The sequence below is a fragment of the Harpia harpyja genome, chromosome 8 (genome assembly GCF_026419915.1).
Source record: "Harpia harpyja isolate bHarHar1 chromosome 8, bHarHar1 primary haplotype, whole genome shotgun sequence".
Classification (NCBI taxonomy): Eukaryota; Metazoa; Chordata; class Aves; order Accipitriformes; family Accipitridae; genus Harpia; species Harpia harpyja.
The window spans coordinates 45,903,772-45,929,970 of record NC_068947.1 but is presented as its reverse complement, the minus strand read 5'-3'; the positions used below and the strand labels follow the sequence as shown (position 1 = coordinate 45,929,970).

The following is a 26,199-nucleotide window of genomic DNA, read 5'->3' as shown; positions in this document are numbered from 1 at the left end:
GCAAAACCACTACTGTTTATCAGTGCATTGGACAACTTAAAGTAAAAATGAAGCAAATAAGGAAAGAGAGAAAGAAAAGAAAGTTTTTTATCCTTGAAACATTAATTTCAAGGGAAGTAGAAGGTACGCCTTCCCCCTGCCCCCAAGATAACCGAGGTCAAATCCAGTATGTTATCACAGAAATGCAACAGCATCTCTGTAAATAAGTGAAATCTTGGGAAACAGTAAAAGTAGTATTAAGGTTTTGGATGTTTTTAGGTGTTATCCATCGACTACAATTAAGTGGTCTTTTACACTGAAGGTGCACGACACACCGAAGCCAGTGTGAATCAGCTAAAGACCAGGTGCTGGCAGCGTAGCTGTGCCAGTTTACGTCAGCTCAATAGAATGGTGTCATTTACACCATGAAGAGAGAGCAAAGGACGTGACCCTGTCTTTACCCATGTCTCTGTAGGTATTTTTGCACCTTTTGGCTTTTTGCACTGCTAGTGCACATTCATGGGAAATACGTACAACTCTGATTTTAGTACAATAATAAAGTAAACATTCTGATCTCTTTAAAAACTACAAATTAACAAACAGCCATGCCCATATGATGTTTGCAGAAAAGACTATACCGACATACATGAGGACCTGAAAGAGAAATCAGTTGGAAAGTGAAGGGAAATTGGATTTCACTGGAGAACTCCCAGAAAGCAAACAAGGAAGAGGGGAACAGGAGGCAGAAATAATGGGGTTAAAAACCAGTAACTCTTAAACACGAGAGCTGTTATTGACACCGATGGGGAAACGCACTTCTCACAGGACTATTTTCTATCCAGACGGTGTCCGTTCAATGGGAGGAAAGAGAAAGCCGAGGTTGGGGAGCGCCAGGGAGCTGGGACGCGTGAAGGAAAGAGTTAAGGCTGGAGTCACCCTGTCTGAAATGCTCTGTGATGCTGTGCAGTATTTCAGCCCCCAGAGCCTTCCTCCTCCTCCTCCCTCCCTGTGTCGGAGTGGGGAGGAGGCGGGTTCTGCTGAGCTGTTAAATCCTGAGTGAAGTTTCCCCCATTTCCAGTGGCCACCGTTGTCTGAGGCTGGTTCGGAGCGGGGCTGGGGTTACCCTGACATTTCTGGGAGCGTGGCCAGCCAAGAAGGGAAAGAGAAGAAAAGACGAGTCTTTTACAATTTGCTTTTGTCAAAGTGTAGAGAAAGGGGAAAGGGAAGTGTCTTTTTTTTCAGCATCACATTCCTGTGTTTTTCTTCAGCCTGGAAAATATATTAATGCTGGTGCTTTCCTCTCTGGAAACAAAGGAACTAAACGGGACTGAGGAAGCAAGGAGTGGGAAGGAGGCTTGGGAAGTTTAAAAGAGAGAGACTCGGAGCAGCCTGGAGTTCCCTTTTCTTAAATGAAATCCCTGCCTGTGTGGGTAACCGGTACAGCAAAAAGCCAGACCTGCAGGTAAATGGAGAAGCAGAGATCCCAAAGGAAATTTCCACTAACCTCATCCCACTTGTCAAGAAGGTGAAGAAGAAAGAAAGTTAAAAGACACACAGGGAGACGGACAGACTCTGGGACCTACTGGGCTGCGTAAAGATAAATCACTGGGCAGCAGCAAAGCTGTATGGCATTGGTCTCCTTTTAAAGGAAAAAGACGTGAAACCTTGTCTCTGGAAGGGGAACTTCCCTGAGAGTGTAAGTCTCAAGTCAAATTCTTGCCTTTCTGCTCTACATACCAGACCATTTCTCTGTGCATGTTTGCATGTGTGTATGTGAGCGTGAGAGACAGAGAAGGATGCAGATCACAGTGTCCTTTTGGATAGAGAGAGTCATGTTACAAACGGATGATCTCATTTTTGCATAAAATGATTCATTTGTGCTTTTCAAAAAATAACTGTAAACTGTACAAAGCCACCAGGGCAGGACTGAGGTGTATCAACACTTTCAAATTACAAAAACTAGCCAGCCTGTGCTTTGATTTTTTTTATCACTTGCGCAAGATACCATCATACTGTTAACAGCTAACTTTTTCTTTTTCTCCTCCTCCCCTCAAGCAGATTGCACAATGAACTGGAGGCCAGCTCTCAGCTTAGCCCTGCTGTGGGCAGCATGGCTAGTGTGTGGCTCTGAGAAGACAGGGAGGCTAGCGGAAAGAGGGAGCCATGGAGTTAGGAAAGTGCCCCTGGCTTACAGGGCTCCAAGCAGCCTCCTGAGAAGGTCTGGAGCATCCCTGAGGAATTCGAGCCCAAATCCCCAACACCCCGGCACCAGGAGGCATTCTTCAGCACCTCCAAAGGCACCTGCCAACCTCCTGCAAGGGGAAGCACGTTCCCAGGCCAGGGGCATGGGGACCAGAACGAGACGGGTACAGAGACTCACAGCTGCAGCCAAATACTCCAAGTCCGAGATGATTAAGGACGAAGGGATATCCTCTGCCTCACAGTCACGAGTGGTACGTTTCCCTTCAGGGTCAAGTTCCCCCAATGTCCTGGCCAGCTTTGCTGGGAAAAATCGGGTGTGGGTCATTTCTGCCCCCCATGCCTCTGAGGGCTACTACCGGCTCATGATGAGCCTGCTGAAAAACGATGTTTACTGTGAACTGGCTGAGAGGCACATCCAGCAGATTGTGTTGTTCCATGAAGAAGGGGAAGAAGGGGGAAAAGTCAGAAGGATAACCAATGAAGGAAAAATCCTGGAGCAGCCACTAGATCCTGCCCTCATCCCTAAGCTCATGAGCTTTCTGAAACTGGAGAAGGGGAAATTTGGCATGGTGCTGTTGAAGAAAACTCTGCAGGTGGAGGAAAGGTACCCTTATCCAGTCAGGCTAGAGGCCATGTACGAAGTCATTGATCAGAGCCCCATCAGAAAAATTGAGAAGATGAGGCAGAAGGGCTTCATCCAGACTTGCAAAGCAGCTGGGGTGGAGGGACAAGTGGTTGAGGAAGGCAACAATGGGGGCAGCACCCAGCCTACCCCCGGCGGTGGACATGTCCAGGTGTCAGCAAGGAAAGAGGAGCCAAGGAAGAGCAATAATCAGCCACCAAGGACCAAAACAGTGAGGAAACCGATGACAACCACAGTGGCTACTCCTCTGCCTACAGTAAGGACCACTACCCTCCCTCCCACCACCACCACAACTACCCGCGCCACCACCCATGCAGTGACAACAGCAAGCCGGTCTACGACAACAACTACACCCCTCCCCACCACGCAGAGGACCTGGACCACAAAGTCACATTCCATCACAGAGTACCACAGGCTGCCAGTAGCCCCTGATGCCACCACGCCACGAGTCACAGTCTCTGAGGATTTCTACTCTCCTGTGTGGAAGGCAAACCGCAGGGACCGGCAGCGCGGCCACCCAGAGAAACACTCGGCAGCCACACGGAAACCAAGCAAAGCTGCCCGCTATGACAGTTTCACAGAAGTCCCAACAGCTCCCTCAGTGCACTATACAAAGGCAAATGTGGGTAGATTTAAAGATAACCGAACAGACAGAAAGGACTATAACCACAGGGACCTGAATGTCACACCAGGGCAACACAAACCAACTAAGACTAAACCACCGAAAAAGAAGGCCCAAGAAAAGATACTGAGCAATGAATATGAAGATAAATATGACCCGAGCAAGCCTGCTAGTTCCCATTTAGAGGAGGAGTTTGCAGCAGGAAATATTCCCCCAAAGAAAGGAAAAGAATCAAAGAAGCATGAGCGAATGGATAAACCTGAGAAGAAGAAGAAGAAGGACAGACCTGACAAGCTACAGAAGAGTGAGAAGCAGTCCAAGAAGGACAAAGCTGAGAAAAAGAACAAGCAGGACAAAGACCGTAGCAAGAAGAACAAGAAGGGGAGCAGGACTGAGAATGAGGATTTCCCCAAGTCCAACAAGAAGCCTTTCCTACAGCCTCCCAGGAAATCAGTGACTGACCTCCTGGAATATTTTGAAGGCAAAAGGCGGCTCATTGTAAGTAACTCGTTCATTTGAATCTTATTACCTAAATGAAGTCATATCTCCCTCTTAGTGGGAATATGCGCAACAGGAAGTTTATGGTGGTTTTGCATTGTTCTTTTTTGGTGCTTTCGCTTAAGAGGTAAAATTTCTAGACCCAAACGATCATCAGATTATTTTGTTTCCAGTGGATATGTAGGTGTCAGGATCTGTATAGATATATTGATAAAATGATGTCCCAGTGTGGATTACATCCATTCATCGCTTTGGGGTACTTGCCAATGTTACCACATTTCGATGCTCACCATGTCCTGCCAGCTGGCACACCTGTTTTATATTGGTGCTGGTGTCCTAAAACTGGAAGCAAGCCAGGTGGCTTGGCAGTACTAGTGCATGTCTGACTGAGGATATGCACAAAGGCGTATGATCAGATGCCCTAAAGTAGGATTGTTACATTTGCTATTCTTTCTGGCATTCAGATCTCCTAGACATCTTCAGAGATCCCGTGTAAACTTTATTTTGTTTTGTTTTTTTCTCCTGCTGTTTCTATTAAACTGTAACACTATGTTAAGTTTTCAAGTCTGAGAAACTCAGCACGGTCTGGAGTTAACTTGTCCCAAGGTTTAATAGTGTTGTATGTTTTTCCAACTACTTATCTAAAAAAACACTTCACCTGGGACAGGAAACAGTTTTAGCTGTAGTACAAATGTTTTTTCTGGCAGATGGCACATACCCTGAAAGGTACACTTGGAAAAACAGTTCTTTAAAAATATTATTGTGGGAGCTGGTTTCTTGCAATTATTCCACTGCAAGCTGGCCTGTTTCACAGTTATTGTCCAATAGTCAGCATCACAAACATAGCTTTGACATTCATGCCCCATATTCCAATACAAATAGCTAAGATGCCAAGCTAAAATTTCAACCATTGGAATTTAATTAATCATTCTGCTGATGATTCACAGACCTGAGCAGAAGGCAGCTTTCTTCTCCCCCTCCCCATTCTTCCAGCTGTAGGGGCTGTGCAGAGGTAGTAGACTTGCATTCTCCAACATGTTGGAAATGGAGAAAAGCCATATATTTGAAAAATTTGAACTTGACTGAATTTTGCAAATAATGCCTATTAGTTACTTGTTAACTAATACTTAGCCAACTCAAAAGCTTAGAGAGAGAAACTGCACACAAGTTTGGAATCTCTGAAATTTGGTCATATATCTCAACACTGTGGCTTCCAAGAATATGTGTAGCATCAGGACAAATAAAAACAAATTTGAAAAAAGAGCCAAAAGCAGAGCTTACAAATGTCAGGCTGCTAATTCATTATACCAACACAGTCCTGGCAACTTAAAGGACAGTCTGAAATTTGAACCTTCTGATACTAGGCCACATCTCAGCTGGCTCTCCAAGAAAAGAGTTGCACAATCTCAGGCTGTCAGGCCAAAACTCACTGAAGACAAATGATTATGCCACGCTGCACTTCACTTTTCCAGTATCTAATACCATCCTCAGCCTGCTTGCTCTGAAGTTTCTTGGAGAATAGGTTTGATTTGGTCATCAGCAAAAGCAGTGACTGAACTCTACTATCTCTTCGCCACGCGTGGCACATGTGGAAAAGAACTTCTCAAGCTTCTTTGAATCCATGCATGTGCCTGTTTGCATCCCTTCCTATCAAACTGTTCAGTTCCCTTAGGATCAGTCCTTCCAGCTAGATGAACTCTGTCATTCATGAGTCTTCAAACTCCCTCTCTAAAGAATTACCCCACACTGCTGCAGAAGTGGCTCTACCTCAGTTATTCTCCATTGCTTTGCTATACTTTTACCTTTCAGCCGCTTCAACAGACTGGCTCCCAAGGACACTGTTTCAGTCCTCTCCCAAAAGTTTTTTGAGAGGGACATGAGTTTTTAAGTCCTACACCTCACTAAGGATTTCAGATTGCAGATTGCAGTGTGAATTTCAAACATCCAGAATTTTGAAGGCTATTCTGGGTTAAGTTCAATTACTGACAAATATAGGACCCAGCTGCAGAAACTGAAAAAATGTATGGGTTTTGAGTCCGGCAGCCCCACCACTCTATAGTGGGGCTTTTACTGCAGCCTTACTAGCGTTGAGAAATCTTGGCTTTGTGACTTTGGGTTTTTTGTTTATTTCTCTGTGGTGATGAAATGCTGACTGACAGTTTCTCTTATAACACTCCATTTACACCCACATGCACATATATAGACATGCACATGCACACACGTGCATGCGAATACAGATAGATACAGTGTATATACTACCTGAGTTAAGACAGTCCTGGCACAAAGCTTTGGTACAAAGTTTGTTTTGCCTCTTAAATGTTCCCTGCTTTGTTCTACAAGGTTTGATAAAGTAGATCAAATTCAGACTTGACCGTGCATTCCTGCTTACGGCCTCCAAAACTAGGAGGACAACACAAACCAATGGTCTGGTTTTGATCTTGGTCCTCAAATCCTTTTCATGATCCTTTTTTCATTTGAAGCATTTCTATGCCATTTAAAAGCAACGTATTACATGTCATGGCCCAGAAATCAAATGCTCTTTGTGTCGGACTCTCATTCACCTTCATGTCCCAATGCTGTAGTCATGCCGGGGGGCCTTTGCATAAATGAGAGTCAGATCTTATAAGCCCAGAAATGCCTCTTACATTTCAGTACATTGATGAACTGGATTTATAAGGAGTAAATCATAAAAATTAGCCTCCAGGCCCTACAAACTTAAGAAGACAGCTAGAAGATGATTGCACCTGTTACAGACTAAAGCATAAGTTTGCTATTGAAGGATTCTGGTGATTATTTATGACCTTAAACCATAAAATTTGGATCCTGATTCTAACTCCCTTTGTGTTTGGGGGATCGATGGCAGGTGCTTGACTGCAGTTCACTGCTACCAGTTAGAATGATTACATTGCTAGAGCTGCAGCATTCCTCTCCACCTTCTGCTGGAAACTGCTGCATAGGACCACTGCATGCTGTTACACACACACCTTCCCTGGAATATTTGCATCTCAGTCACTGACAAAGGATCTAAATTGTGTGCTGTAAACTTTTAAAAGTTAAAACTTTGCAATTGTTAGGAGGCTTTGAAATAAATACTATTAACTGTAGAGATTTTTACACTTTTGTTGTTGCAATTATTCCTCCTCCTGCTCTTCCCCCATAGCCGTGCCTTCTCAGCAAATGTAAGTCCTGTAAGACATCAAAGTGGCTTAGAACAAACAAAAGCTAAATCAGCAATTTTCAGATGAGGTCACAATGGCCTTAGCAAGTCTTCAAGGTCTTCTTATATGGCCATCAGTTACGTAAGTATTCATATAGCCCTAGTTGTCACCCCTTGACAGTTAGAACAGCCACTGGGAGCCCTGCCTGGACCATGAGATGAGGCCAGAGCAGCTACTCTGCCATGTTCCCAGTGCTCCCACTGTTAGTGAGTAGAAGGAATCCTAGATTCATGGCACCACTGAAGGCCGTGAGGGAGACCTGGTGGGACTGGCAGGGCAAGGGATAATAGGAGAGTACATGGTTTTCTTTAAAATCCAGTGCTATTTCTTCTACCAGCACTGTGGAGAGGCAGCGGAAGAGCTGCTGCCACCAGCTGGCCGTGCTTCCTAAGGTTTTCCTGTGGCTGGCTGAACACCTTTGGGTCAGGCCTGGGCCTAAAGCTACACTCCAAACACAAATAAATAAAAAAAGGCTACAGAGCTGTCAGTAGCTCTATGGAAAAGGAAGCCCAGTTTGCACACAGTGACTAGTTCTCCTTCAGTAAAATACTCGTCTGCTTCATTCCTTATACTAAACAAGCTCTTTTGTCTCTGCCACCAACCAGCTGATCACAACCCCCAAGGCGGACAACACCATGTATGTACAGCAGCGAGATGAATATCTGGAGAGCTTCTGCAAGATGGCAACGAGGAAGATCTCAGTCATTACAATTTTTGGCACCATGAACAACAGCAGCATGAAAATTGACCACTTCCAGCTAGGTTCTTTTTTTTTAATAATTTCTTTCCATCTCGTGGTCACAATACAGACAGCAAAGGGAGAAATCTCCCCAGCTTGGGTCAAGATCTAAGCAAGATCATTTGTTGTGGTCCACTTGCACTTTCAAACCCATTCCTCCTCCTTCCATGCTAACTACCCCTCTTGTGTATTTACATAAGTGTCTCTGGTATTTTCCATGTTTAGGCTTCCAGTGCTGTAACTTGAGCACCTTCAGCTTTCTTTGTAGGAATTCTTAAAGCCAGTAAAACAGTGAAACAGTGAAAAGGCAGAAAAATGTGATGAGGGCACGGGACAGAAAGAGGAAATTAGTCTCAGCTCTACCAATATCTTGAATAGCAACCTCACTGTCTAACTGAACAGCTGCCCTAATACAATGCCCCCCTGCCCGCCCCACCTTGGTTTTTGCAAGACATCAGCCATGGGTGGCTAGATACTGGCTAGCATGATTTAAACACTGCTTAAAGAAGCTGGCTGTTGTCATGAAGAAGAGAAGATTGGGGGTGGGAAATGCTGAAGGGAACTGTTTTAGATTATATTCAAAACTTGGCCCAAGTTAATCCTGTTTTGAAGTTCAGCATCATTATCTCCCCACTCTGCCATGTAACATTTTCTCACACCTTTGCACTCCTCACAAGGGCATGGAAAAAGCTTCATTTTTCAGAGGCATGCACTGGCTAAACCCAGAACAGAGAGAAGCGTGCTAGTAAGACTCCTTGCTGCAAGTTCCTTTCCTTCCCAGGATCAGCTTTCCTGGTCTTAAGAGCTGATTTTGATATGTTCACAAAGTGAGTATTCTCCTCCACAGGAAGAGGAGGAGAGGGAAGTGGGAGGTCCAGGCACATTTTCCCGTCTGTACTGGTAAACAGATATTAATTTAGAAGATTTCAACCATAGCCTCTAGGTATGGACAACCTTACAAATTTGTACCAGCATACCTGATATTAAAAGGTTTACCATTTGACATCCTATCGCCTCTCTTTACCCATAAAGCAAGATACCCACCAGTGTGACTGCTTATTGCTGGCTATTGTAAAGAGGTTCATCTCATTGAAGCCAGAGGTTTTGGAGGCACTATAAATCAGACTATGTAGGACTTGCAAAGTAGCTCATTCAGCCATATTTAGTACCACCTTCTTTACATACAGAGTTCCCATATAGACGGGTGACACTGGTCATCCATCCCTCTCAGGCAGCTTTGAAACAACTGGTGTCAGTGTTCAGGTCCTGGGGAAGCACCCACCAAAGCCAGTGAGAACCTTTCCTTTCATAACAGTAGGGTTTGGACAAAGACTTCACGTCGCAGTCCAGCAAAGCACTTAAGCTTAGGTGTCTCTTGAATCATGTAAACAATCTCATTGCTGTTTGCGTCTAAAGGTTAACACCACCGTGAATGCTTCGCTGGACGAAGGCAAAGAAATAGTACAAAAGCTGCTAGTTTTGCTTATAAGTCCACCACATCTTTCCTCTGGAAGTTCATCTGGTTTTACCAGACCTTGGAAAGAGATGTGTGATGGAACAGAAAGCTCAGGACCACACCAGCTCCAGGATATTTCAGGTCTGGCATACAACAGGCCACAAGATCACAGATTTATGTCTGGTTTCCAGCCATGCCTTTACTGCTCTCAGAGAGAGAGCACCTAGCGGGGGACCAGGTGCCTTGTGCCCCTGAATGACTGTAAGTCACAAATCCTGCCAGACTGTCCATTTGTGCACCTCTGTAACAAATCTGGAGCAGTGCAGAATTTTCCATATCAAGCCAAGGTTAGTCAAGGTCACTTTTTGTGTACCTAGACCCATCTGCTTGTCAGTGGACTGTTTAGGATTATATTTAGCTCCAGTCTGGCTAATAAACAGACATTTACTCTGACATAGACCATACTCTTTCAGCCTGTTCCAAACTTAATCTACACTCAAACTTTCCCCAAACCGCACAAGTGTATATAACAGCTGAATTCTCACAGGAGGAATTAAGTTGTTGAAGAAAAGCCATAGTCTTAGAAGGGTGTAAGTTAAACCTTACATGAAGTTCACCATACATTTTTTCCCAAAACACCAAATCCTGAGCCTTTTAAAAAGTTTAAATAATACAAACATCTTTCTATTCTACTCCCCTTCTCCTCTACCCTCCTTGCTTGCATGGCCTCTTCATGGTTCACTCTCTGTGAGCACCAGAGGCAGCAAAAGCTCCTAAGAAACATTTTGTTCACGGTGTTTATGCTGTAGTGAGAAGCCTTAGCACCCAGCATGATGGGGTCTACTGGTAGTGCTGCATCTCAGGACTGAAATACAAATGACAAAAACAGAAAAGTCCACAGAAAAGACTTTTCACTTGAAATTTCAAACACATTTAGAAGTAGTGAATGAAAAAGAGCTCATTAACACTGTTTGGCCAAGATCAGCTCATACTGAAACCAAAGAGCATTTCCCAGTTTCCCACTGGAATGACACAAAAGCTGAGTGTCACTGCAGAGGTCTTCTCATCACCCTGAGTTTGCCATGTGGTCTCTTTTCCCCAACTCATGGGAACAGGGCTTTAGTCAACTAAACACCAGTCCCAGGCTACCTACTTTACAATCAAAGCCAATACCTAATCTATTAGGCCACTGTACTGCTACAACAAACTGCTGAACTTCTTTGCAACTTCATTTGAGTTATTTCTAAAGAGTAACTCATCTCCCCAAGCTGTCTAGCTGCTAAAGATGTATGGATAAAAGTTTCCATACTCTTTCAGTGACCTTTCTAGAAAGACCAAAGAGAACGAGGACTTTGCAGGTAGCAGCAGACAGTCTCAACTCCCATTGTTGTTCATGCTGATCCCAGATGTACTTTAGGAGGTGGAGGTCAGGGACAAGTAGTGAATTGGAAAGAGGCAACTAGATTAACTTCTTTTTTTTCTCCCTAGAAATCACTTCCAAGTTTGAAAGGCAGGCCAGCCTTTGTGGTATTATTTTTTTTTCCCCCTGAAACATTTTTCTGTATCACTCTTGTAATTTAATTTTCTTCTTTACATTGTAAGTTTTGAAAGAAAATCTCCTAACAATGAAACTCTAAAGCGCTATCTTCATGTTGATATCTAGAGCCTTTAAAGCAGAAGAGTGCTATGGGTCAGCTGGTCTAAGGTACTGCACCATATAGCTGTTTTCCATCACATTTCACACTAACATCTTTTGCATTACTCTAGCTCTATATAGCCCTATGAGATAGTCTTTGCTTTTGTAGGGAACTGTTTGCAGGCAGAAGTATGAATTTTTGGTCTATGTTTTAATGGTCATGCTTGCCATTAGTAACATGTAAATCTCACTTATGAAGCATTGGTGCATGATTTACATATGTTTTACGAAGTGAATAACCAATTAGCACATCCAGCAACCCATCCAATGGGGAATTTATAACATTGCCTACAATTCCTTACAAAACTTTCAACTGAGGTACATGTAACCATGTAAAACCATAAATTATATCTATAGCTTGATTAGTATAACCATATTTTAACATTTGCTGGTTTGTTGGGGTTTTTATTCTGTAAGAAGCAGGTCCAAGGTGTGAAACCTAAAGGTCAAGTTCTGATTCAGACATTTTCCCAAGGTTTTAATTCAGAAGTTTCGTTCAGTCTATTACACAGATTGGACCTACTGCAAAATTTGATCAGTATGCTCCTTAAAGGCTACGGATGTTTAGAAAATTATTTAAAATGCCCTCTTGTATAATGAATGAAATCTTTTCTGTTGCTGTGCGCTCAACCCAGATCAATTCATCTCATCTGTATTTGCTGGTGAATAATGGTGGAGCAGGGGACTGGAAAGTTGTACCTCTGGATTCTAGCTCTTGATCGGCTGTCGTGTCTCTGTTTGACTTCAGGCAGGTCACTTAAGCCATGGCTGGGATTTCTACGAGAGGATATGAATATTTATATTCATAGTGGTGTCACAGGGCATAAGCAAGTAACGTTTGCAGAGAGGTCTTTGCTGCTCAGGTGACATTTCACTTTGTGTGTGATTTAGCCTGTCTTTAGCTTTCCAGGCCCACAGTTGCAGACGGAGGACAGTGTTCCAGCACTGTCGCAGTTGTATAGCACTGTGCTGGATGCTACAGCTGAGGCTGAGCTGATGACATGGAGGACTTGGCCCTTATACACCCTGGTTCCAGGGGAAGTAAGAAACCTCAGCATCTCCACAGGCTTGTCTTGTACATGCTTCAACTATCTGTCTTCAGAGTTCTTTTTCTCCTCAAGTGTTTCTGAATGCTTTCTTAGGGTAGAGCAGTGAGTAGGTACAAATCATTCTCAAAATTAAGTTTTTTCCTATCAGGGTGCTAGAATGGCAAATGAACATCAGCAAGCAGATGGAGGCGTGCCACAGCAGGGTATATAGAGTGAGCTGAAGAGCTAGGCCTGCAGTATTCAAGACACATTAAACAGTTTCTGGTTTCTTGTTGTCACTAAACCTCCCATGTAATTTTTTAAGACTGGCAAGGTTAACTCCAGTGTCCTGGCCAACCTCAAGCTGTTCTAGCTATATTTTACTGATCCAAATTCTCTATGCTGTTTCATTTGGATATGGTGCTTTCCAGCTCCTGTCCTAAATTGTTGAACAGTTTCTATTTTCTATTCCAGAAGTAGCTGCATTTCAGGAGCTAGTGAAATGATTAGTACATGCATATACATGTATAAGCATATTGAAAAAATCTGAAAGATCTTTCCAGGAAAGTGCAGCCAACCAAGATTTTTCAAAAGTAGAAATGTTGAATACTGAAGTGCATGTGCCCTAGGATAGACTGATTTTCAAAAAATATGGGGATTGAAAACTTGACAGTTAAAAGCCATAGTGCCATACTGATATTTTTTAATAACTTGCCTATGCAGCAGGAAGAGGGATTCTGGGAAATTAATTTCCCCCTTTCTTTCAAGGTGAAATTAAAGGCAGTGTGCAGTGTGATTCCATCCATGACTATTTTTATTTCTCCTTTGTCTCACATTAAGATAATGAAAAGCCCATGAAAGTGATAGAGGATGAAGATCTTGTGGACCAGCAGCTCATCAGTGAGTTGAGGAAAGAGTATGGGATGACCTACAATGACTTCTTCATGGTGCTGACGGACACTGACATGAAGGTCAAGGTGAGGGTTTCGACTCCTTGAAAGAAAAGGCATTGAAAAAATATGAAAAAATTGAAAAATTTTAGGAAATTACACTACAGGCTTGCATGTGAGGCACATAAGAGACTGATGTAGGACTTGGTCATTGCTGGAGGACAAGAAAAAGGACAGTAAGAGAAATTTTCAGGAATTAGGTAGTTATCTTCATTTTCTGTAGTTAGGGGATTTCAGGAATTGTGGGTTTCTGCTGGGATGGTGAGCTGACACCATAGGAACAGGACCCCACACTGGCAGGGGTTTTAATGTAGTAGCTGGCATTATAAAACACATAGTTTGGCTGCTCAATGGGACGACAGCACATTGCACATGGACAATGCTCTAACTGAATGGCCTTACAAAAGAATATAATGACAATTTGTTGCCTGCAATGGCCTGGCCTTATCACATTGGTTAAATACTGAAAATATACCACTTCCAAAGAGCAGTCTGACTGCAAAAACAGTAATATTTTCCATGGTTTCTAATCTGTTTCAGGCCTTGTTACCTGTGTGTAAATAGGAATACTTGAATCTCTATATATCCTACAGTGCTGTGATACATGCAGAAAGACTGCTAATATGTGCATCCTTTTACCCATCTGTTCTTTTTTTCTTATCAGCAATACTATGAAGTACCCATAGCAATGAAGTCTGTGTTTGATTTGATCGACACCTTCCAGTCACGAATTAAAGACATGGAAAGACAGAAAAAAGAGGGCATTGTCTGCAAAGAAGATAAGAAGCAATCCCTTGAGAGTTTCCTATCCAGGTATTACCTTCTGTTCTTATCTGCTGCTAGTTCTAATAATTATTGTCTTATTGGAAAAATACCCATCCAACTATTTCTGTGATTTTTTAGTATAGACTTCTCAGTATATACAGTGTTAAGCAAATACAGAGAAGTAGCCATAGCTGAATGCAGTCTTCTACAGAGCACTGGAAGTCAGGATGCATGTTGTGTTTCCAGACTCACTGCACATTCTTTGGACACTAACTTTCTGTACCTCAGTTCCCCCATCATGACACGGAGATAATAACGCTAATTTGCATTAGAAGAGCAAATAAGGACTAATTCACAGATTAGTGAACACAGCTCAGTGTTTTGAATGTATGAAGCATAGCATTTATGTGCTTCAATCATCAACCATCACAATCTCATCAATCTCATTTTAATCCCTTCCATGTAGCTTGAATCAGTAATTAATTCTCTGTAACTTCCTTCTTATTCTGCTTGAGATAACAGTTGGTCTTTGCCAGTATTAGTCATGCATATTACTAAAGGTCTTGCAGGTGTCTCTTGCAAAATGTTTGAGAGACCTTCTGCAGAAAGACAGTTTTGTTCATGCAATCTTTATATGCCGTGTTACCGCTCTACCTGCAAGACCTGAATTCCAGGCAATAAACATGTTTGGACTGTGGGAATTCAGATCCACAGGAGAGCTCTGCGGCTATAGCCCTCTCTGTTACAGGATAATTTACATTAAATTAGGGTACCCCATCACTCTAGGCTTTACCTGTTACTACTGCATCCTCCTCACCTACTATCAGAATCCATGGGAAGACACCGTTAATGCCAGATGGCTATAAAAATAAATGAGGCGGCATGATGGATTATGACTTGAGGAGGTAAGGAGCAACAGGTAAATTATTAGGTTGTTGGTTCATAAACATTTTAAAATTCGACGGCCCCTTCAACAGAAAGAGAACCTTTAATAAGATCCACCCCACCCACCTCACCACCTCCTGTTTAGGTCTTAGTGATTCATCCTCAAGACCACCAAGAGAACCACAGTTTGTAAACAGCTGGCCAACACAAGAAAGAGCTTGTATGCTGGAAAGTGACAGACCCCAAACCTTCTTTGCTTGGAAACAGCCCTAGTAAGAAACACACATTAGAAAAAGAAGCAGGAGAAATGCACAAAATTGCATCTATAAACAGAACTGCCACTGCACAGAACCCATTTGTTGTCTGTGAAACACGCATTGGGCTTTAAATATTGGGTGGATTTCACTAGCCATGTTAACCGGTCAGACTCCCAGCAAGATTAATTCCAGCTTTGTCCAAGATTATCTTCCCAGCTGAACAAGAGTCCTGGCATCATCTCCCCGGTGTTGCTCATTGGGGAGGTCAGTTATAATAATGCAAATACTGTTCTTAAGAAGCCTGGCTGGCATGAGACCATGAGAGCCAGAGCTGGCTTGAGTAATGTTTAAAAGCCACATTTATCAGGAGGAGATCCTTGAGTTTGGGGAGGGGGGGGTGGGGGAGACACCAAGACACTTAGCTGTGCTGCTCTCTGGCCTCACAAACAAGAATGGGATGCAAAATATGTAGAAGAGGAAGAAAGGATGCACCCAGAGAAGGATCTGGCAGATTTGTCAGTACAGGAGTATTGGCCTGTGGCTTCTGATGTCAGAAATAAGTATTGGTGAACTAAATGTGAAGGACCAACTGAATTAATTTCTCAGTAAGATGTAGCCCCAGACAAACACACCAAGTATAGGGATTGCCTGGGGCAGAAGGATAAACAGCTTGAGTGGCTGTCAATCCTTTTCAACTCTGTGCATCTCCAATGGAGATACTCAAAAAACCAGAAAGGAATTAAGAGTATCTTAAAGCAGCTCACAGATAAAATTCCATCCTGATTTGTGCCCTAGACAAAATATGATCCAATATTTACATTCTCGGTCACAGTTTATAGGTAGCCAGGTGCCTTTGCTATATAAAATATCACACAGATTATTTTTTCCCCATTTTCAGAATAACAACACAAAACTTTCCCCCTTTCCTTAATGTCACATGTGATTCTTAATGCTTCTCATTACTATTGACATAACTGTATACATACGCCCATGTCTCTTTGCTGTTCCTCCTGGGCAAGATTAAAATTGGGGAGCTTTGCTTTTCAAGGATTTACTTTTTTAATTATAAAAATACACACAGTATCAGCCAGTCAACAAGACAAAGACACCAGCATCCCCTGCTCTTTCAGCAACTTCTTCTGTGACTTTGAGCAAGTCCCACCATATTTTTCTGCTTCTCTCACATGGAACAGAATTGACACATTGCATTAGCCTTTATTTTGAGATCTTCACATGGTGCTGCAGAAAGGCAGGCTATTATTATAACAGAGTAACATCTGCATCCATTTAAAAGATCATTTCCTGCTATAAAAATACCCCTGCAGCTTTGCAAATTCCTATAAATCTGATTTATTTAGATTTAGTGGAAAAGTACCTTTATTCAAAAAAGGGGTTGTTCTGAGAGTATTAAACCCCCATATAGTTAGAATTTTTAAAGGTTTCAAGTGTCCTTATGGCATTGCCTTTGCTTGAGAGGACAACAGAAGGTGATCCTGGTGCAAAAGTTTGGTTAGATGGGGCATCCCATATTAAAGAAATACCCAAGATTTATTTTATTACCCCATGCATGCCTTATATAGCCACAGGCTCACACAACTACATACTTACAAACAAGCTCAGATTTAAAGCCATGTTAAAGGTATTTTGAGTGAGTGTGGTATAGAAGAAAAAGAGGTCAGTGAATATTTACACAAAAGTATGAGTTATGTCTGAAATGAAGATACACCCTAATTCTCAGACAGCCCTTGGACTGCAAAATAACTGTGCAGTTCCAGCAGTGGTGAATGACGTAAAAGCTAAATGTCTAGTGAGAAATTCTACAGGAATCTTTCTTTCTCTTGAATATACACGTCTCAGCATTGTTGTAACTACTGAAGGGGGCTTTGAGCAAAGACCATAAGCTTCGCAGTGTTTGTTTGGCAAAGCAGCGAAACTACAGATGTTTCTTTGAGAGTTTTGGAGTTGCAAAATTCCAAACAGGCTTTATCCTCTCCCAGTGATGGATAGAACTGGGAAGATCTCCCATCCAGCTGTTACTTAGAAGTTGTGAGAGGTATGACATATCTCAGCCTACAGAGAACAAAAATGCTGAGAGGACTCGAGTCACGTGTCATGACCGTGCCCTGTCGCACTCTCTTCCCTTTCCAGGTTCCGATGGAGAAGGCGGCTGGTGGTGATCTCTGCTCCCAGTGATGAGGACTGGGCTTATTCCCAGCAGCTTGCTGCTCTCAGTGGACAAGCCTGCAATTTTGGTGAGTCAAAAGAAATTATACTCTTGCTCCCCAAACCCACATCCTTCCTGGTGATGTGATGGATTCCTTTGCTCAAGTCTGAAGCTAGACAGTCTGAGGAGTCTGACAACCGAAAAGTTTGCCATAGCTACTCCAAATCCAAATAGAAAAGATTGTGCTAAGCAGGTAGTATGGCATACACTGACAGCTAAGACAGCTAAACAAAATGTTCCCTGGAATCATTTGTGTGAGGCAGAAAAGGTTAGCACTCCAAAGCTTCTCTTCGGGATTGTACTTCAGGAGATCAATAGTATTTTCTTTTTCTCCCTGCACAAATTAACGACATAAGTACAATGCTTTGGGAAGGGCAGATCCTCTAATACCCAGCTCAAACTGGGCCAGGTATCAGGGAGATGCATGGAAATCAGGCTTTTTCTTTTCCTTCCTGCTTCATTGCCAAAACCTGTAAAAATATTAATGGAAGCCACTTTAATCCAATAAGGACCCTCCCAGCCCCCTAACTAGGTACTTAAAATCCAACTACATAGACAGTGGAGAGAGATGGGCTCCTCCAGGAGGCAATTAAGAGCAAGACCCAGAAACACTCTTCTGCCTTTCCATTATTAAGCGCAGAGAGACTCATTCCTTAACTTAGGTTCCTAGCAATGCAAATACCATACAGGGCCTAGACTTGACTCCTACAACAGAATGAAACAGGTCCCATTCAAAAGCTGCTATTTCAATACACTTCAATTATGCCTGAAGAGAGATCTGCACAGTATCACTGTTTATTCATAATCACCTGGCTTTCATTCAGAGCATCAGCAGCATCTCATTTGGTAACTACCGAAGTAAACTGTGACATGGACCATTATAAAATGCTTTCTGAAGAACAGAATGGAACCAAACCAGCTAATTCTCCCCACCCCTTGCTAGGGACAGCTTGAAGGAGATCCAGTGAGTTTCTAAAGCATTTGTCCTCAATGGGTGTTGTAATTAAGTGATAGGTTTTCCAAGCATCTTACCTCCAAGTTGTAAACACAGTTGCACCAAATATTTTGTAGATTGTACAGACTCATGTTACATGAACAGTTTCTACAGCCTCCAAGGTCTTTCTTCAAAGCAGAGGCAACAGTCCAAGCCTCTGCCCAGAACAAATGAAAGAAGCGTATACCTGTCATAAGCCATTCCCTGCAGTCATTTGGAGTTTAACTGTGATAGGTTATATTGCCTCTAAATACTTTGTTGCTGTATGACAAGTAAGAGCTTTACTAGTGAACAGAACAATGCAGAAACATTCTGAATTTGGGGAATGGCCTCTGCAACTTACTGGCATGTCTGATGCTTGTATCCCTATGCTACAGAACCACACCAAATGCTGTTGTCCTTGTGACACTAGCAACAGCTTTTATGCAACTGATACCACGTTTACTCGACACACTAGCTTATCACGACGTTTGGGACGGTGGTGTGACTGGCAGAGACTCCATAGAAATCAGTAACTCTTCCTCCTAGAGGGCTGGCTGAGACTGGCCCCTAATTTAGCACGCACAGACCTGGCTGATGAAACTGAAATCTGCCCAAAAATGAGCAGAAAGATCTGGTCTGACCCAAAACCTCCTTCATTTCCTCCACAGGTCTGCGCCATATAACTATCCTCAAATTGCTAGGACTTGGAGAAGATATTGGAGGTGTCTTAGAGTTGTATCCCATTAATGGTAAGTGACTGTTTCCAGTTTCTTCAGTACTACCCATGAAGGGCATTACATAATGCTGAGTGTTTCTTTGCTGTAATTTCTTTAGAGGGATGGGTATGACTGTTTTTCTCTTTTGTTTTGTTTCTTTTAAGAAAAAAGATGACACAAAAGCAAACAAAAAGCTTTCTTGGTATTCCTATGCGAAACATTATATAGCTTCTTCAGGACAGAAAAGCCCAAATATCATCTGGAAGTCATCTCGCATCTTCATCTCCCACCTAAACATACAGTCCCAAGTATACTCCTCTGCCTGCCTTGCTGTCAAAGACATAGGGATGTCTGTGCCTTTTACATGCTCAAGAGTAATAGACAGACTCAGCAGATTCTCTTATATGGCTACCTCATTCATCTTCATAGAATGGTTTGGGCTGGAAAGGACCTTTTAAAGATCATCTAGTCCAATCCCCCTGCCATGGGCAGGGACATCTTTCACTTGATCAGGTTGCTCAAAGCCCTGTCCTATCTCACCTCAAACACTTCCAGTGATGGGGCATCCAAAACTTCTCTGTGCAACGTGTTCCTGTGTTGCACAACCCTCATCCTAAAAAACCCTCTTCCTTATATCTAATCTAAATCTACCCTCTTCCAGTTTAAAACCATTACCTCTTGTCCTGTCTCTGCGGGCCGTGGTAAAGTCTTCCTCCATCTTTTTTACAAGCCCCCTTTAAGTATTCCACTTGCATCCCAGCAGGCTACTTCCAGTAGCTATTCTTAGGAGATCTCACTGGCAGGATACATTTCAAATCCTACAGGTTCCTCTACCACCTAATCCCAACAACTGCCTCCATCAGTGGAGGAACAAAGACAGGAAGGAGCTTATTTATCCCATTGCTGTTCCTACTGCTCTGTACCTGAAAGCATCCTAGTCCTTCTACCGCATATAACCACTAAGTCCATGCCTAAGAAAGAATAAGAACAGAGGAAGCAGATGTCATACTTCTTCCATGAACACTCTTGCAGCCTCTGCTTACTTTTCACCTAAGGACTTCATGACCTTGGTTATAGTTCCTATTTGTTAAGATCAACAGATCTCTTTCCAATTTACTTGTCTAATCTCCCTTTCAATTCATATTAACTTCTAGCATGTGTCCTCCTGTGAGAACCTCTACAGATCTGCAAGGTACCTTTTATTTGTCCTGAACATGGCCCCTATGGCTTTGTTTGATAGCCCTTATCACTTTTGTGGGGAAAAAGGTAAACATTTAATCCTTATCCATTGCTGCAGTGACATTCAGAGTCCTGTAGACCTCCCCCCAACCCATTTATTTTACAGACTGCAGTCTCTACTTACTTGGTCATTTCTCATAGAGTTTATCCCAAACCTACGATCAACCTTGCTGCTCTTCCGAATTTTTTCCCCAGTTCTACCATATTCTTTTGAGGTGAGAGAACTAGAATTTCATGCAGTGTTCAAGATGCACACAAACAATAGGTTTCCACAATGGCATAATAATACTCTGTTTTGGTTTTTATTGTTTTCCTCATGTTTTACAACATCTGTTTTGGCCTTTGACCATTAGTGAGCACTGAACTAGCCTTTCATGAAACTCTCTTTCATAGCCCTAAGATCTCACTGCCAAGTGGTAATGGTCAGACTTCACCATTTCTTATGTGGAATTAGCAAAATTTTCAACATGTCCATTATTTTACTTCAATCTGAACAGAATTTCTTCCATCATTTTATTAACCAGTCACACAGTTTTACAAGGGTCTTCTGCAATGCTTCACAGTCATCCCCTGCCCTTACTACTCTGAGTATCTCCACACCCTGAGTACACTTCCTCACACCTTATGTGTGTCTTTCACAAATACATTGAACAGCACCAGTCCCAGCACAACCAACTGCGGAACTTCACTGGTGACCTCCCTCTACTCTAGGAACCGATCATTCATTCCCACCTTGTTTCTGCCTTTCAACCAAGCTATCAAAAGCTCCTTTTGAAGCCTTCTGGAAATCCACATAGCCTGTATCAGCCAGACCACCCTTAGCCACCTGCCTGCTGACCTCCTTCAGAGAAACTCAACAAGTTTGTAAGGCAGGATGCCACTTTGTAAGAGTCCCGTTGCCAAGCCATGTATATATGTATATACATATATATAGGTGTCCACTGATCCTAGCTGTCTTATATTTTCTACTCATTTACCCAGCACAGACTTCATGCTTACAAGCCTGGAGTTCATCAGATTTGCTCTAGAACATGTATTTTAAAGTGGACATGACATCTACCACATCGCATATCTCACGTATCATGACAGTTCAAGAGTGAGACTCTATACTGCCATTAATGACCCAGCAAATTCATCCTGCAATTCTTCACACTATCACACTTCAGTCCTTGTGATTTCTTTCACTGTGACTATTTTTCACATACACCTTCTGCATTATGTGAACCAGTGACCCAAACTGCATAGAAGCCAGAGAATTGCATGTGTGTTGCGTGACAAAAAGGTGTGCCACACTAGCAGCTTCATTCTAGAGAGTAAAGACAAATTTACTAAACCTAACAAAACTGTTAAAAATACATCTTTAGTTCACAGTGGAGCAGTTTCATTTTGGAACCAGGAAAACCTGAACTTGTAAATTACAAGAATCTTACATTGCCAACTCTTGGGCTGTATCCTATCTCAAGTTGCTAACTCACTTACCTACAAACCGTCATCATTGAGTAAACAAAATATCAATGCTGTTTTTATGTCATCACTTTCTAGGAAGCTCTGCTGTAGACCGAGAAGATATCCCAGCTAATTTGGTGAAAGACATTCGAAATTATTTCCAAATTAGCCCAGAATATTTCTCAATGCTTCTAGTTGGGAAAGATGGAAACGTCAAATCCTGGTATCCTTCTCCAATGTGGTCTATGGCAATTGTGTATGATCTGATTGATTCCATGCAGCTTCGGCGACAGGAAATGACAATTCAGCAATCGCTTGGCATGCAGTGCCCAGATGATGAGTATGGTGGGTATGGTTACCATAGCTATCACCAAGGATACCAGGAAGGTTACCAAGATGACTACCGTCACCACGGAAGTTACCACCATGGATATCCATACTGAAAAGAGCAACTTAGCCTCCAACTGCCCCATGTCTGTCTTCTAATAGCTATCCAAGCAATAGGTGGCCGGTTGCAGAAAGTCTTCCCAGGCCACCCAGATATCCATGCCTCGTTCTTCCACTGTTCAATTAAAGGACTTTGGTCATTTGCCTTCTCAAAAATGCAGAAGCCTTCACAGTGAAGCAGTTCAAACCAGTAGTATTGAAGCTTTAAACAATAAAGACTCCTTTATATTTTTAAGCCTTTATAAACAAAGGGGATCAGCAGGTGCTGTTTGTATTAAAACCAAACAAACCCCCCGCCACAGCCCCAGTCCATGGACACTACTGTAGGGCAGGACTCAAACTGTCCAACAAATATTGCAATGCTCTTTTTAGTATTTTTTTCTAAGGAGAAAAAAATTAAGTATATTTATTGGAAAGTGAGATTGCATTGTGCTCATGAAGAGAAGCAAAGAATCACACTTCAGGACTTTCCCAGAAAAGGAAAATTTATGAAAGAAGCATGGGGCAGGCTCTTTAATAATAACAATAATAACAATAAAACCCTTTTGAAGTACCTTGTCTAAAAAACCAGCATCCCTTTTACAGTGCATTAACATTGTAATTAGCTGACTTTATCAATGAAAATAAGAATTTATGGCTATGGCAAGATTTGTTCCAGTACAATACAATGTAAAGTTCTTAACTACAAAGCTTGCTGCATGGCCATTTATTCTTTTAATTGGGGTCCCTGTTCTCTTAGGTCCTGCCCACCTGACAGTTAAATCCAAGTTAATGAGAGCTAAGTGGAAACACCAACCATAGTTAGCATTGTCTGAAATACAGAAAACTGAAAAGCATTATTTTCATCAGAAAAAAAGGAAAAAAATTCTCATTCATATATATTTTAAATGAGTTGTAACTAGCTCTCTATAACAATGTTTTTAATTAAACTATTGCTCTAAATTTCAAATTTCCTTCTACCTCTTCTTCACATACCCTCCCCTATGAAAAAAAAAAAAAAGACTAAATGTTTATAAAACTACTTGGAAATAATTTGGTCTGCTACTAAACCAGCTCTCTCTCTCCTACACTTTCCAAAATGGTTTTCTTCTCTCTTTTCATTGGTGTCTTTGGGCATTGGATCTGTTGCACCACCCTACTCCTACTGAAATCAGTGGCAGGAACTGCATGCATAGCCACACTTTCAACACCATTTGGATTAGATTTCTAAACATTAAAGAGCCAGCAGAAAGATTCAGGAACATCCTGAAGTGAAGGTATCATGCAAGCCTTCATAGTGGCACAGTGGTCACTTCTGATGTCCAAGGCATGCCTGACCAGTCACATTTCTTTTTATAATCCATGACATAGGTGCACGTCATGTATAGATACATGCAAGAGGGCACTCTTACTAGGTTTTGCGATCACAGCAACAGCACAGGAATAGGGAGAAACTACAGCTATGTGCCAGAGCATGCCGCACAGTTTGAGTTTTAGCATTTTCCTGATTCTTTTTTTTTTTTTGGCCCAGACAAAAACAGAACTGGGTAAAGCAACAAGTTCACTCAAAGCCAGATGCTTTCTTTAGAAACTTGGTCACAAAAGGTCAGACCTTGCTTGCCCTTCTGAATGTCAGAAAGGCAGACAGATGTGGAGGTCACAGGGCCTGGCCAGTTTTTCCTTAGCTTTACAAACCTGGTCACCCTCTGGGGCAGGCTACCCTCCGTATCACAAGGTCTAGTCAGCACAGGGTACAGCTCCCAGCTTACCTCTCTCAGGTGACTGGAGCTAAGTGAGGGGTGGTAGGCATTTGACAGAACCATTTTGAGAGGACTCCTACCTGCAGAGAGCTTCCAGGTTATTAACTACAATACTTCCACAGCTGAAAGCAGTGGACACAGAAATTCAAAAAACCAAAGAGGAGCTATGAAAAAGAATCACAGAACTGGTTTCTAGAAGAAAATGGGAGGTCCCATATCTCAGTTTTAGAAAACAAGTGCTTATTGCATCAGTGTATGAAGGTCAGCTGCCTAACTTTCTTAGCCTAAAGCAAAAGCTGAGGAAAGCATACCAGATGTCTAACAGCCACCTCCTGTAGACAAAAAGAGAAACACCTTTAGGGTGTTTTCTTTCAGGTGTTCATTTCAACTTTTCTGTAGTCTTGTATTTTCGTGTAAAGTCTTTAAATTAAGCCCTTTTAACTCACATTACAAATCATGGAAACTAAATGTCCTGTGCTGAGCAGGAGGAGACAGTTAACTTACAAAAAAGAGTGCAACACCTGATCCAAATTGCTTTTTTTTTTTGCTTTTTTTTTTCCCCTCTCCAGAATTCAAAGTTAAGTTGTGCAAGTACCAAACCCAGCATAGGCATTCAGTGGGAGCTGCATTAAAAAGACAACTCCAAACAAGTTGTCCACTTATAAGAGAGGTTGGGATGGGCTCTTAACCAAAACTACACATTCAAATATTCACAGAATTTGAGGAAGACTCATTATTATTCTACATTCTGGTGCTGATTCCTGCCTTCATTACAAACTGGCTCAAAATTACCAGAAACTTTTAGCAACGAATTAAAATCCTGATTTTGCAACCTACCTCTCCCTATGGAAAACTAAAAGCAAAGCCTGAAGGAACACCAAGCCAAAAAATCCTTTCAACAACAACATACAGTTATCTTAAAGACTGTAAGCATTCAGGAGCTACTATACTCCAAATTAAGACTTCATTTTTCAAAACACAAATCAAATCCAAAGCACTGGATCCGTCCCTGCAGCATCACTCTGAGGACAGACTTACTGAAATTAAGGTCCTATTTCTACAGCTCTTAGTGGGAAGATTCCACATGATAAAGAAAAACTTTTTTCTTATACATGGGATTTGATTCAGCTCCAAGATGGCTGTTTTCATCCACAGGCTGTCTTTCGAGCACCATGGCTCTGTTGCTATATTCACAAAGTAGCTGAAATTAACCAAAATAAATATTGCTTTAATTGGCTTGTTATAAACAAGAGAAACATGAACACACTTCTCTTCCTGGGAGGTTTTGTGAACTATTTCCTCAAACCTGGAAGGAGGAACATAACATCCTCAGCAGCAATTAAGTTCAAATGTTTGTGAATTTGGGTTCTAAATCACAGCTTAGAAAAAGCTCTCTGCCCGATGTATTTATTAAAGACTGTGTGCCAAACTAATGTTGCTCTCCAAAAATCTCCTCATAAATTTCCCTATTGTCATTTGAGGAGAAAATTAGTAAGCTTTCCAACATGGAGTAGGTCAGCAACCATACCGGGGAAACACTTAATCAAGTGGGATTCACATAATCTATTTGAAACATGTAACTCCATAGAATAGCTTCCCCTTGCTAACCAGGGCTGCTCTCCAGCTGACAAACGTTTACAGTCACTTCCTCTAACAAATCCCATGTACACACTAAATTTGACTATTGCCATGGAAGGTACAGCTGCACAGAATTGCATGGTTATACTTTCAGGTTACTTTACACACTTTTTTATTGCTAAGTTGATGCAAATCCTTACCGATTTTTAGACAGCAGTTAACATTCCTGTTGCTGCAAAGGGGATATACAGTTCTCCTCCATTATGAAAAGAAACCTGCCTGGCCAATCCAACAGAATCTCTCTGAGACCTCTACCCTGAAGGCAACAGAAAGATTTCTACATGTTAGACAGGACCAACTCTACAGCACAAGTAAACGCTTGGATCAACAGTTATATACCTGGTATCTTTGTGCAATCTAAGACTTTGGCAAATAAGCCAAGCATGATAGCATTGGTGAAATTTATAGAGGGAAAAATCGTTAAGCAGGACAAGAGTTGAAAGCAAGAACTAAGTGCACTTTATAAAATCTGCAGATCAGTCATTTCCATATCTCATTTCTCTTAATGCAGATACTTCAGGCAGGAAGGTCAAACATATGGTTTTTAAGACATTCATCTTTGGTTTGATGCCCTGTCATTAGAGGTATGAGGCTGATTTCTATGTTCTGACTTAATGCAAGGCAAAGCTCTCTGGAAAAGTTAATGTAAAAAGCTACTGCTCATGTAAATGCAAAGCAATCTAAAGCTAACAGTACTTTCACTCTTCTTGGAAATACCTGCTAAAGTTCGTAGCTATGATTGAAAAAGACAATGAACTCAGGCAGGTATACATTGCAAAGCTGTATGTAATGGAAAAAAAATGAAACTGTCTTATTGCAACTAAGTCTTTAACAGT

At 42.0% G+C, this 26,199-nt stretch overlaps 1 protein-coding gene across 2 annotated transcripts; it reads left to right on the top strand.

The window, feature by feature from the left end:
• The first annotated feature begins 1,003 nt into the window (after positions 1–1,003).
• On the top strand, positions 1,004–26,187 carry CCDC80 (coiled-coil domain containing 80). 2 transcript variants are annotated; one of them, XM_052794293.1, is made up of 8 exons: positions 1,004–1,675; positions 2,035–3,944; positions 7,768–7,924; positions 12,922–13,058; positions 13,696–13,844; positions 17,087–17,190; positions 18,807–18,887; positions 21,636–26,187. In XM_052794293.1, the coding sequence occupies exons 2-8, from the start codon at positions 2,046–2,048 to the stop codon at positions 21,980–21,982; spliced, it is 2,874 nt and encodes a 957-aa protein (XP_052650253.1). In that variant the 5' UTR covers positions 1,004–1,675; positions 2,035–2,045; the 3' UTR covers positions 21,983–26,187. The 2 variants fall into 2 exon arrangements, with proteins under 2 accessions (XP_052650253.1, XP_052650252.1); XM_052794292.1 differs by having other exon boundaries at positions 1,005–1,675; positions 2,038–3,944.
• The last annotated feature ends 12 nt before the right edge of the window (positions 26,188–26,199 follow it).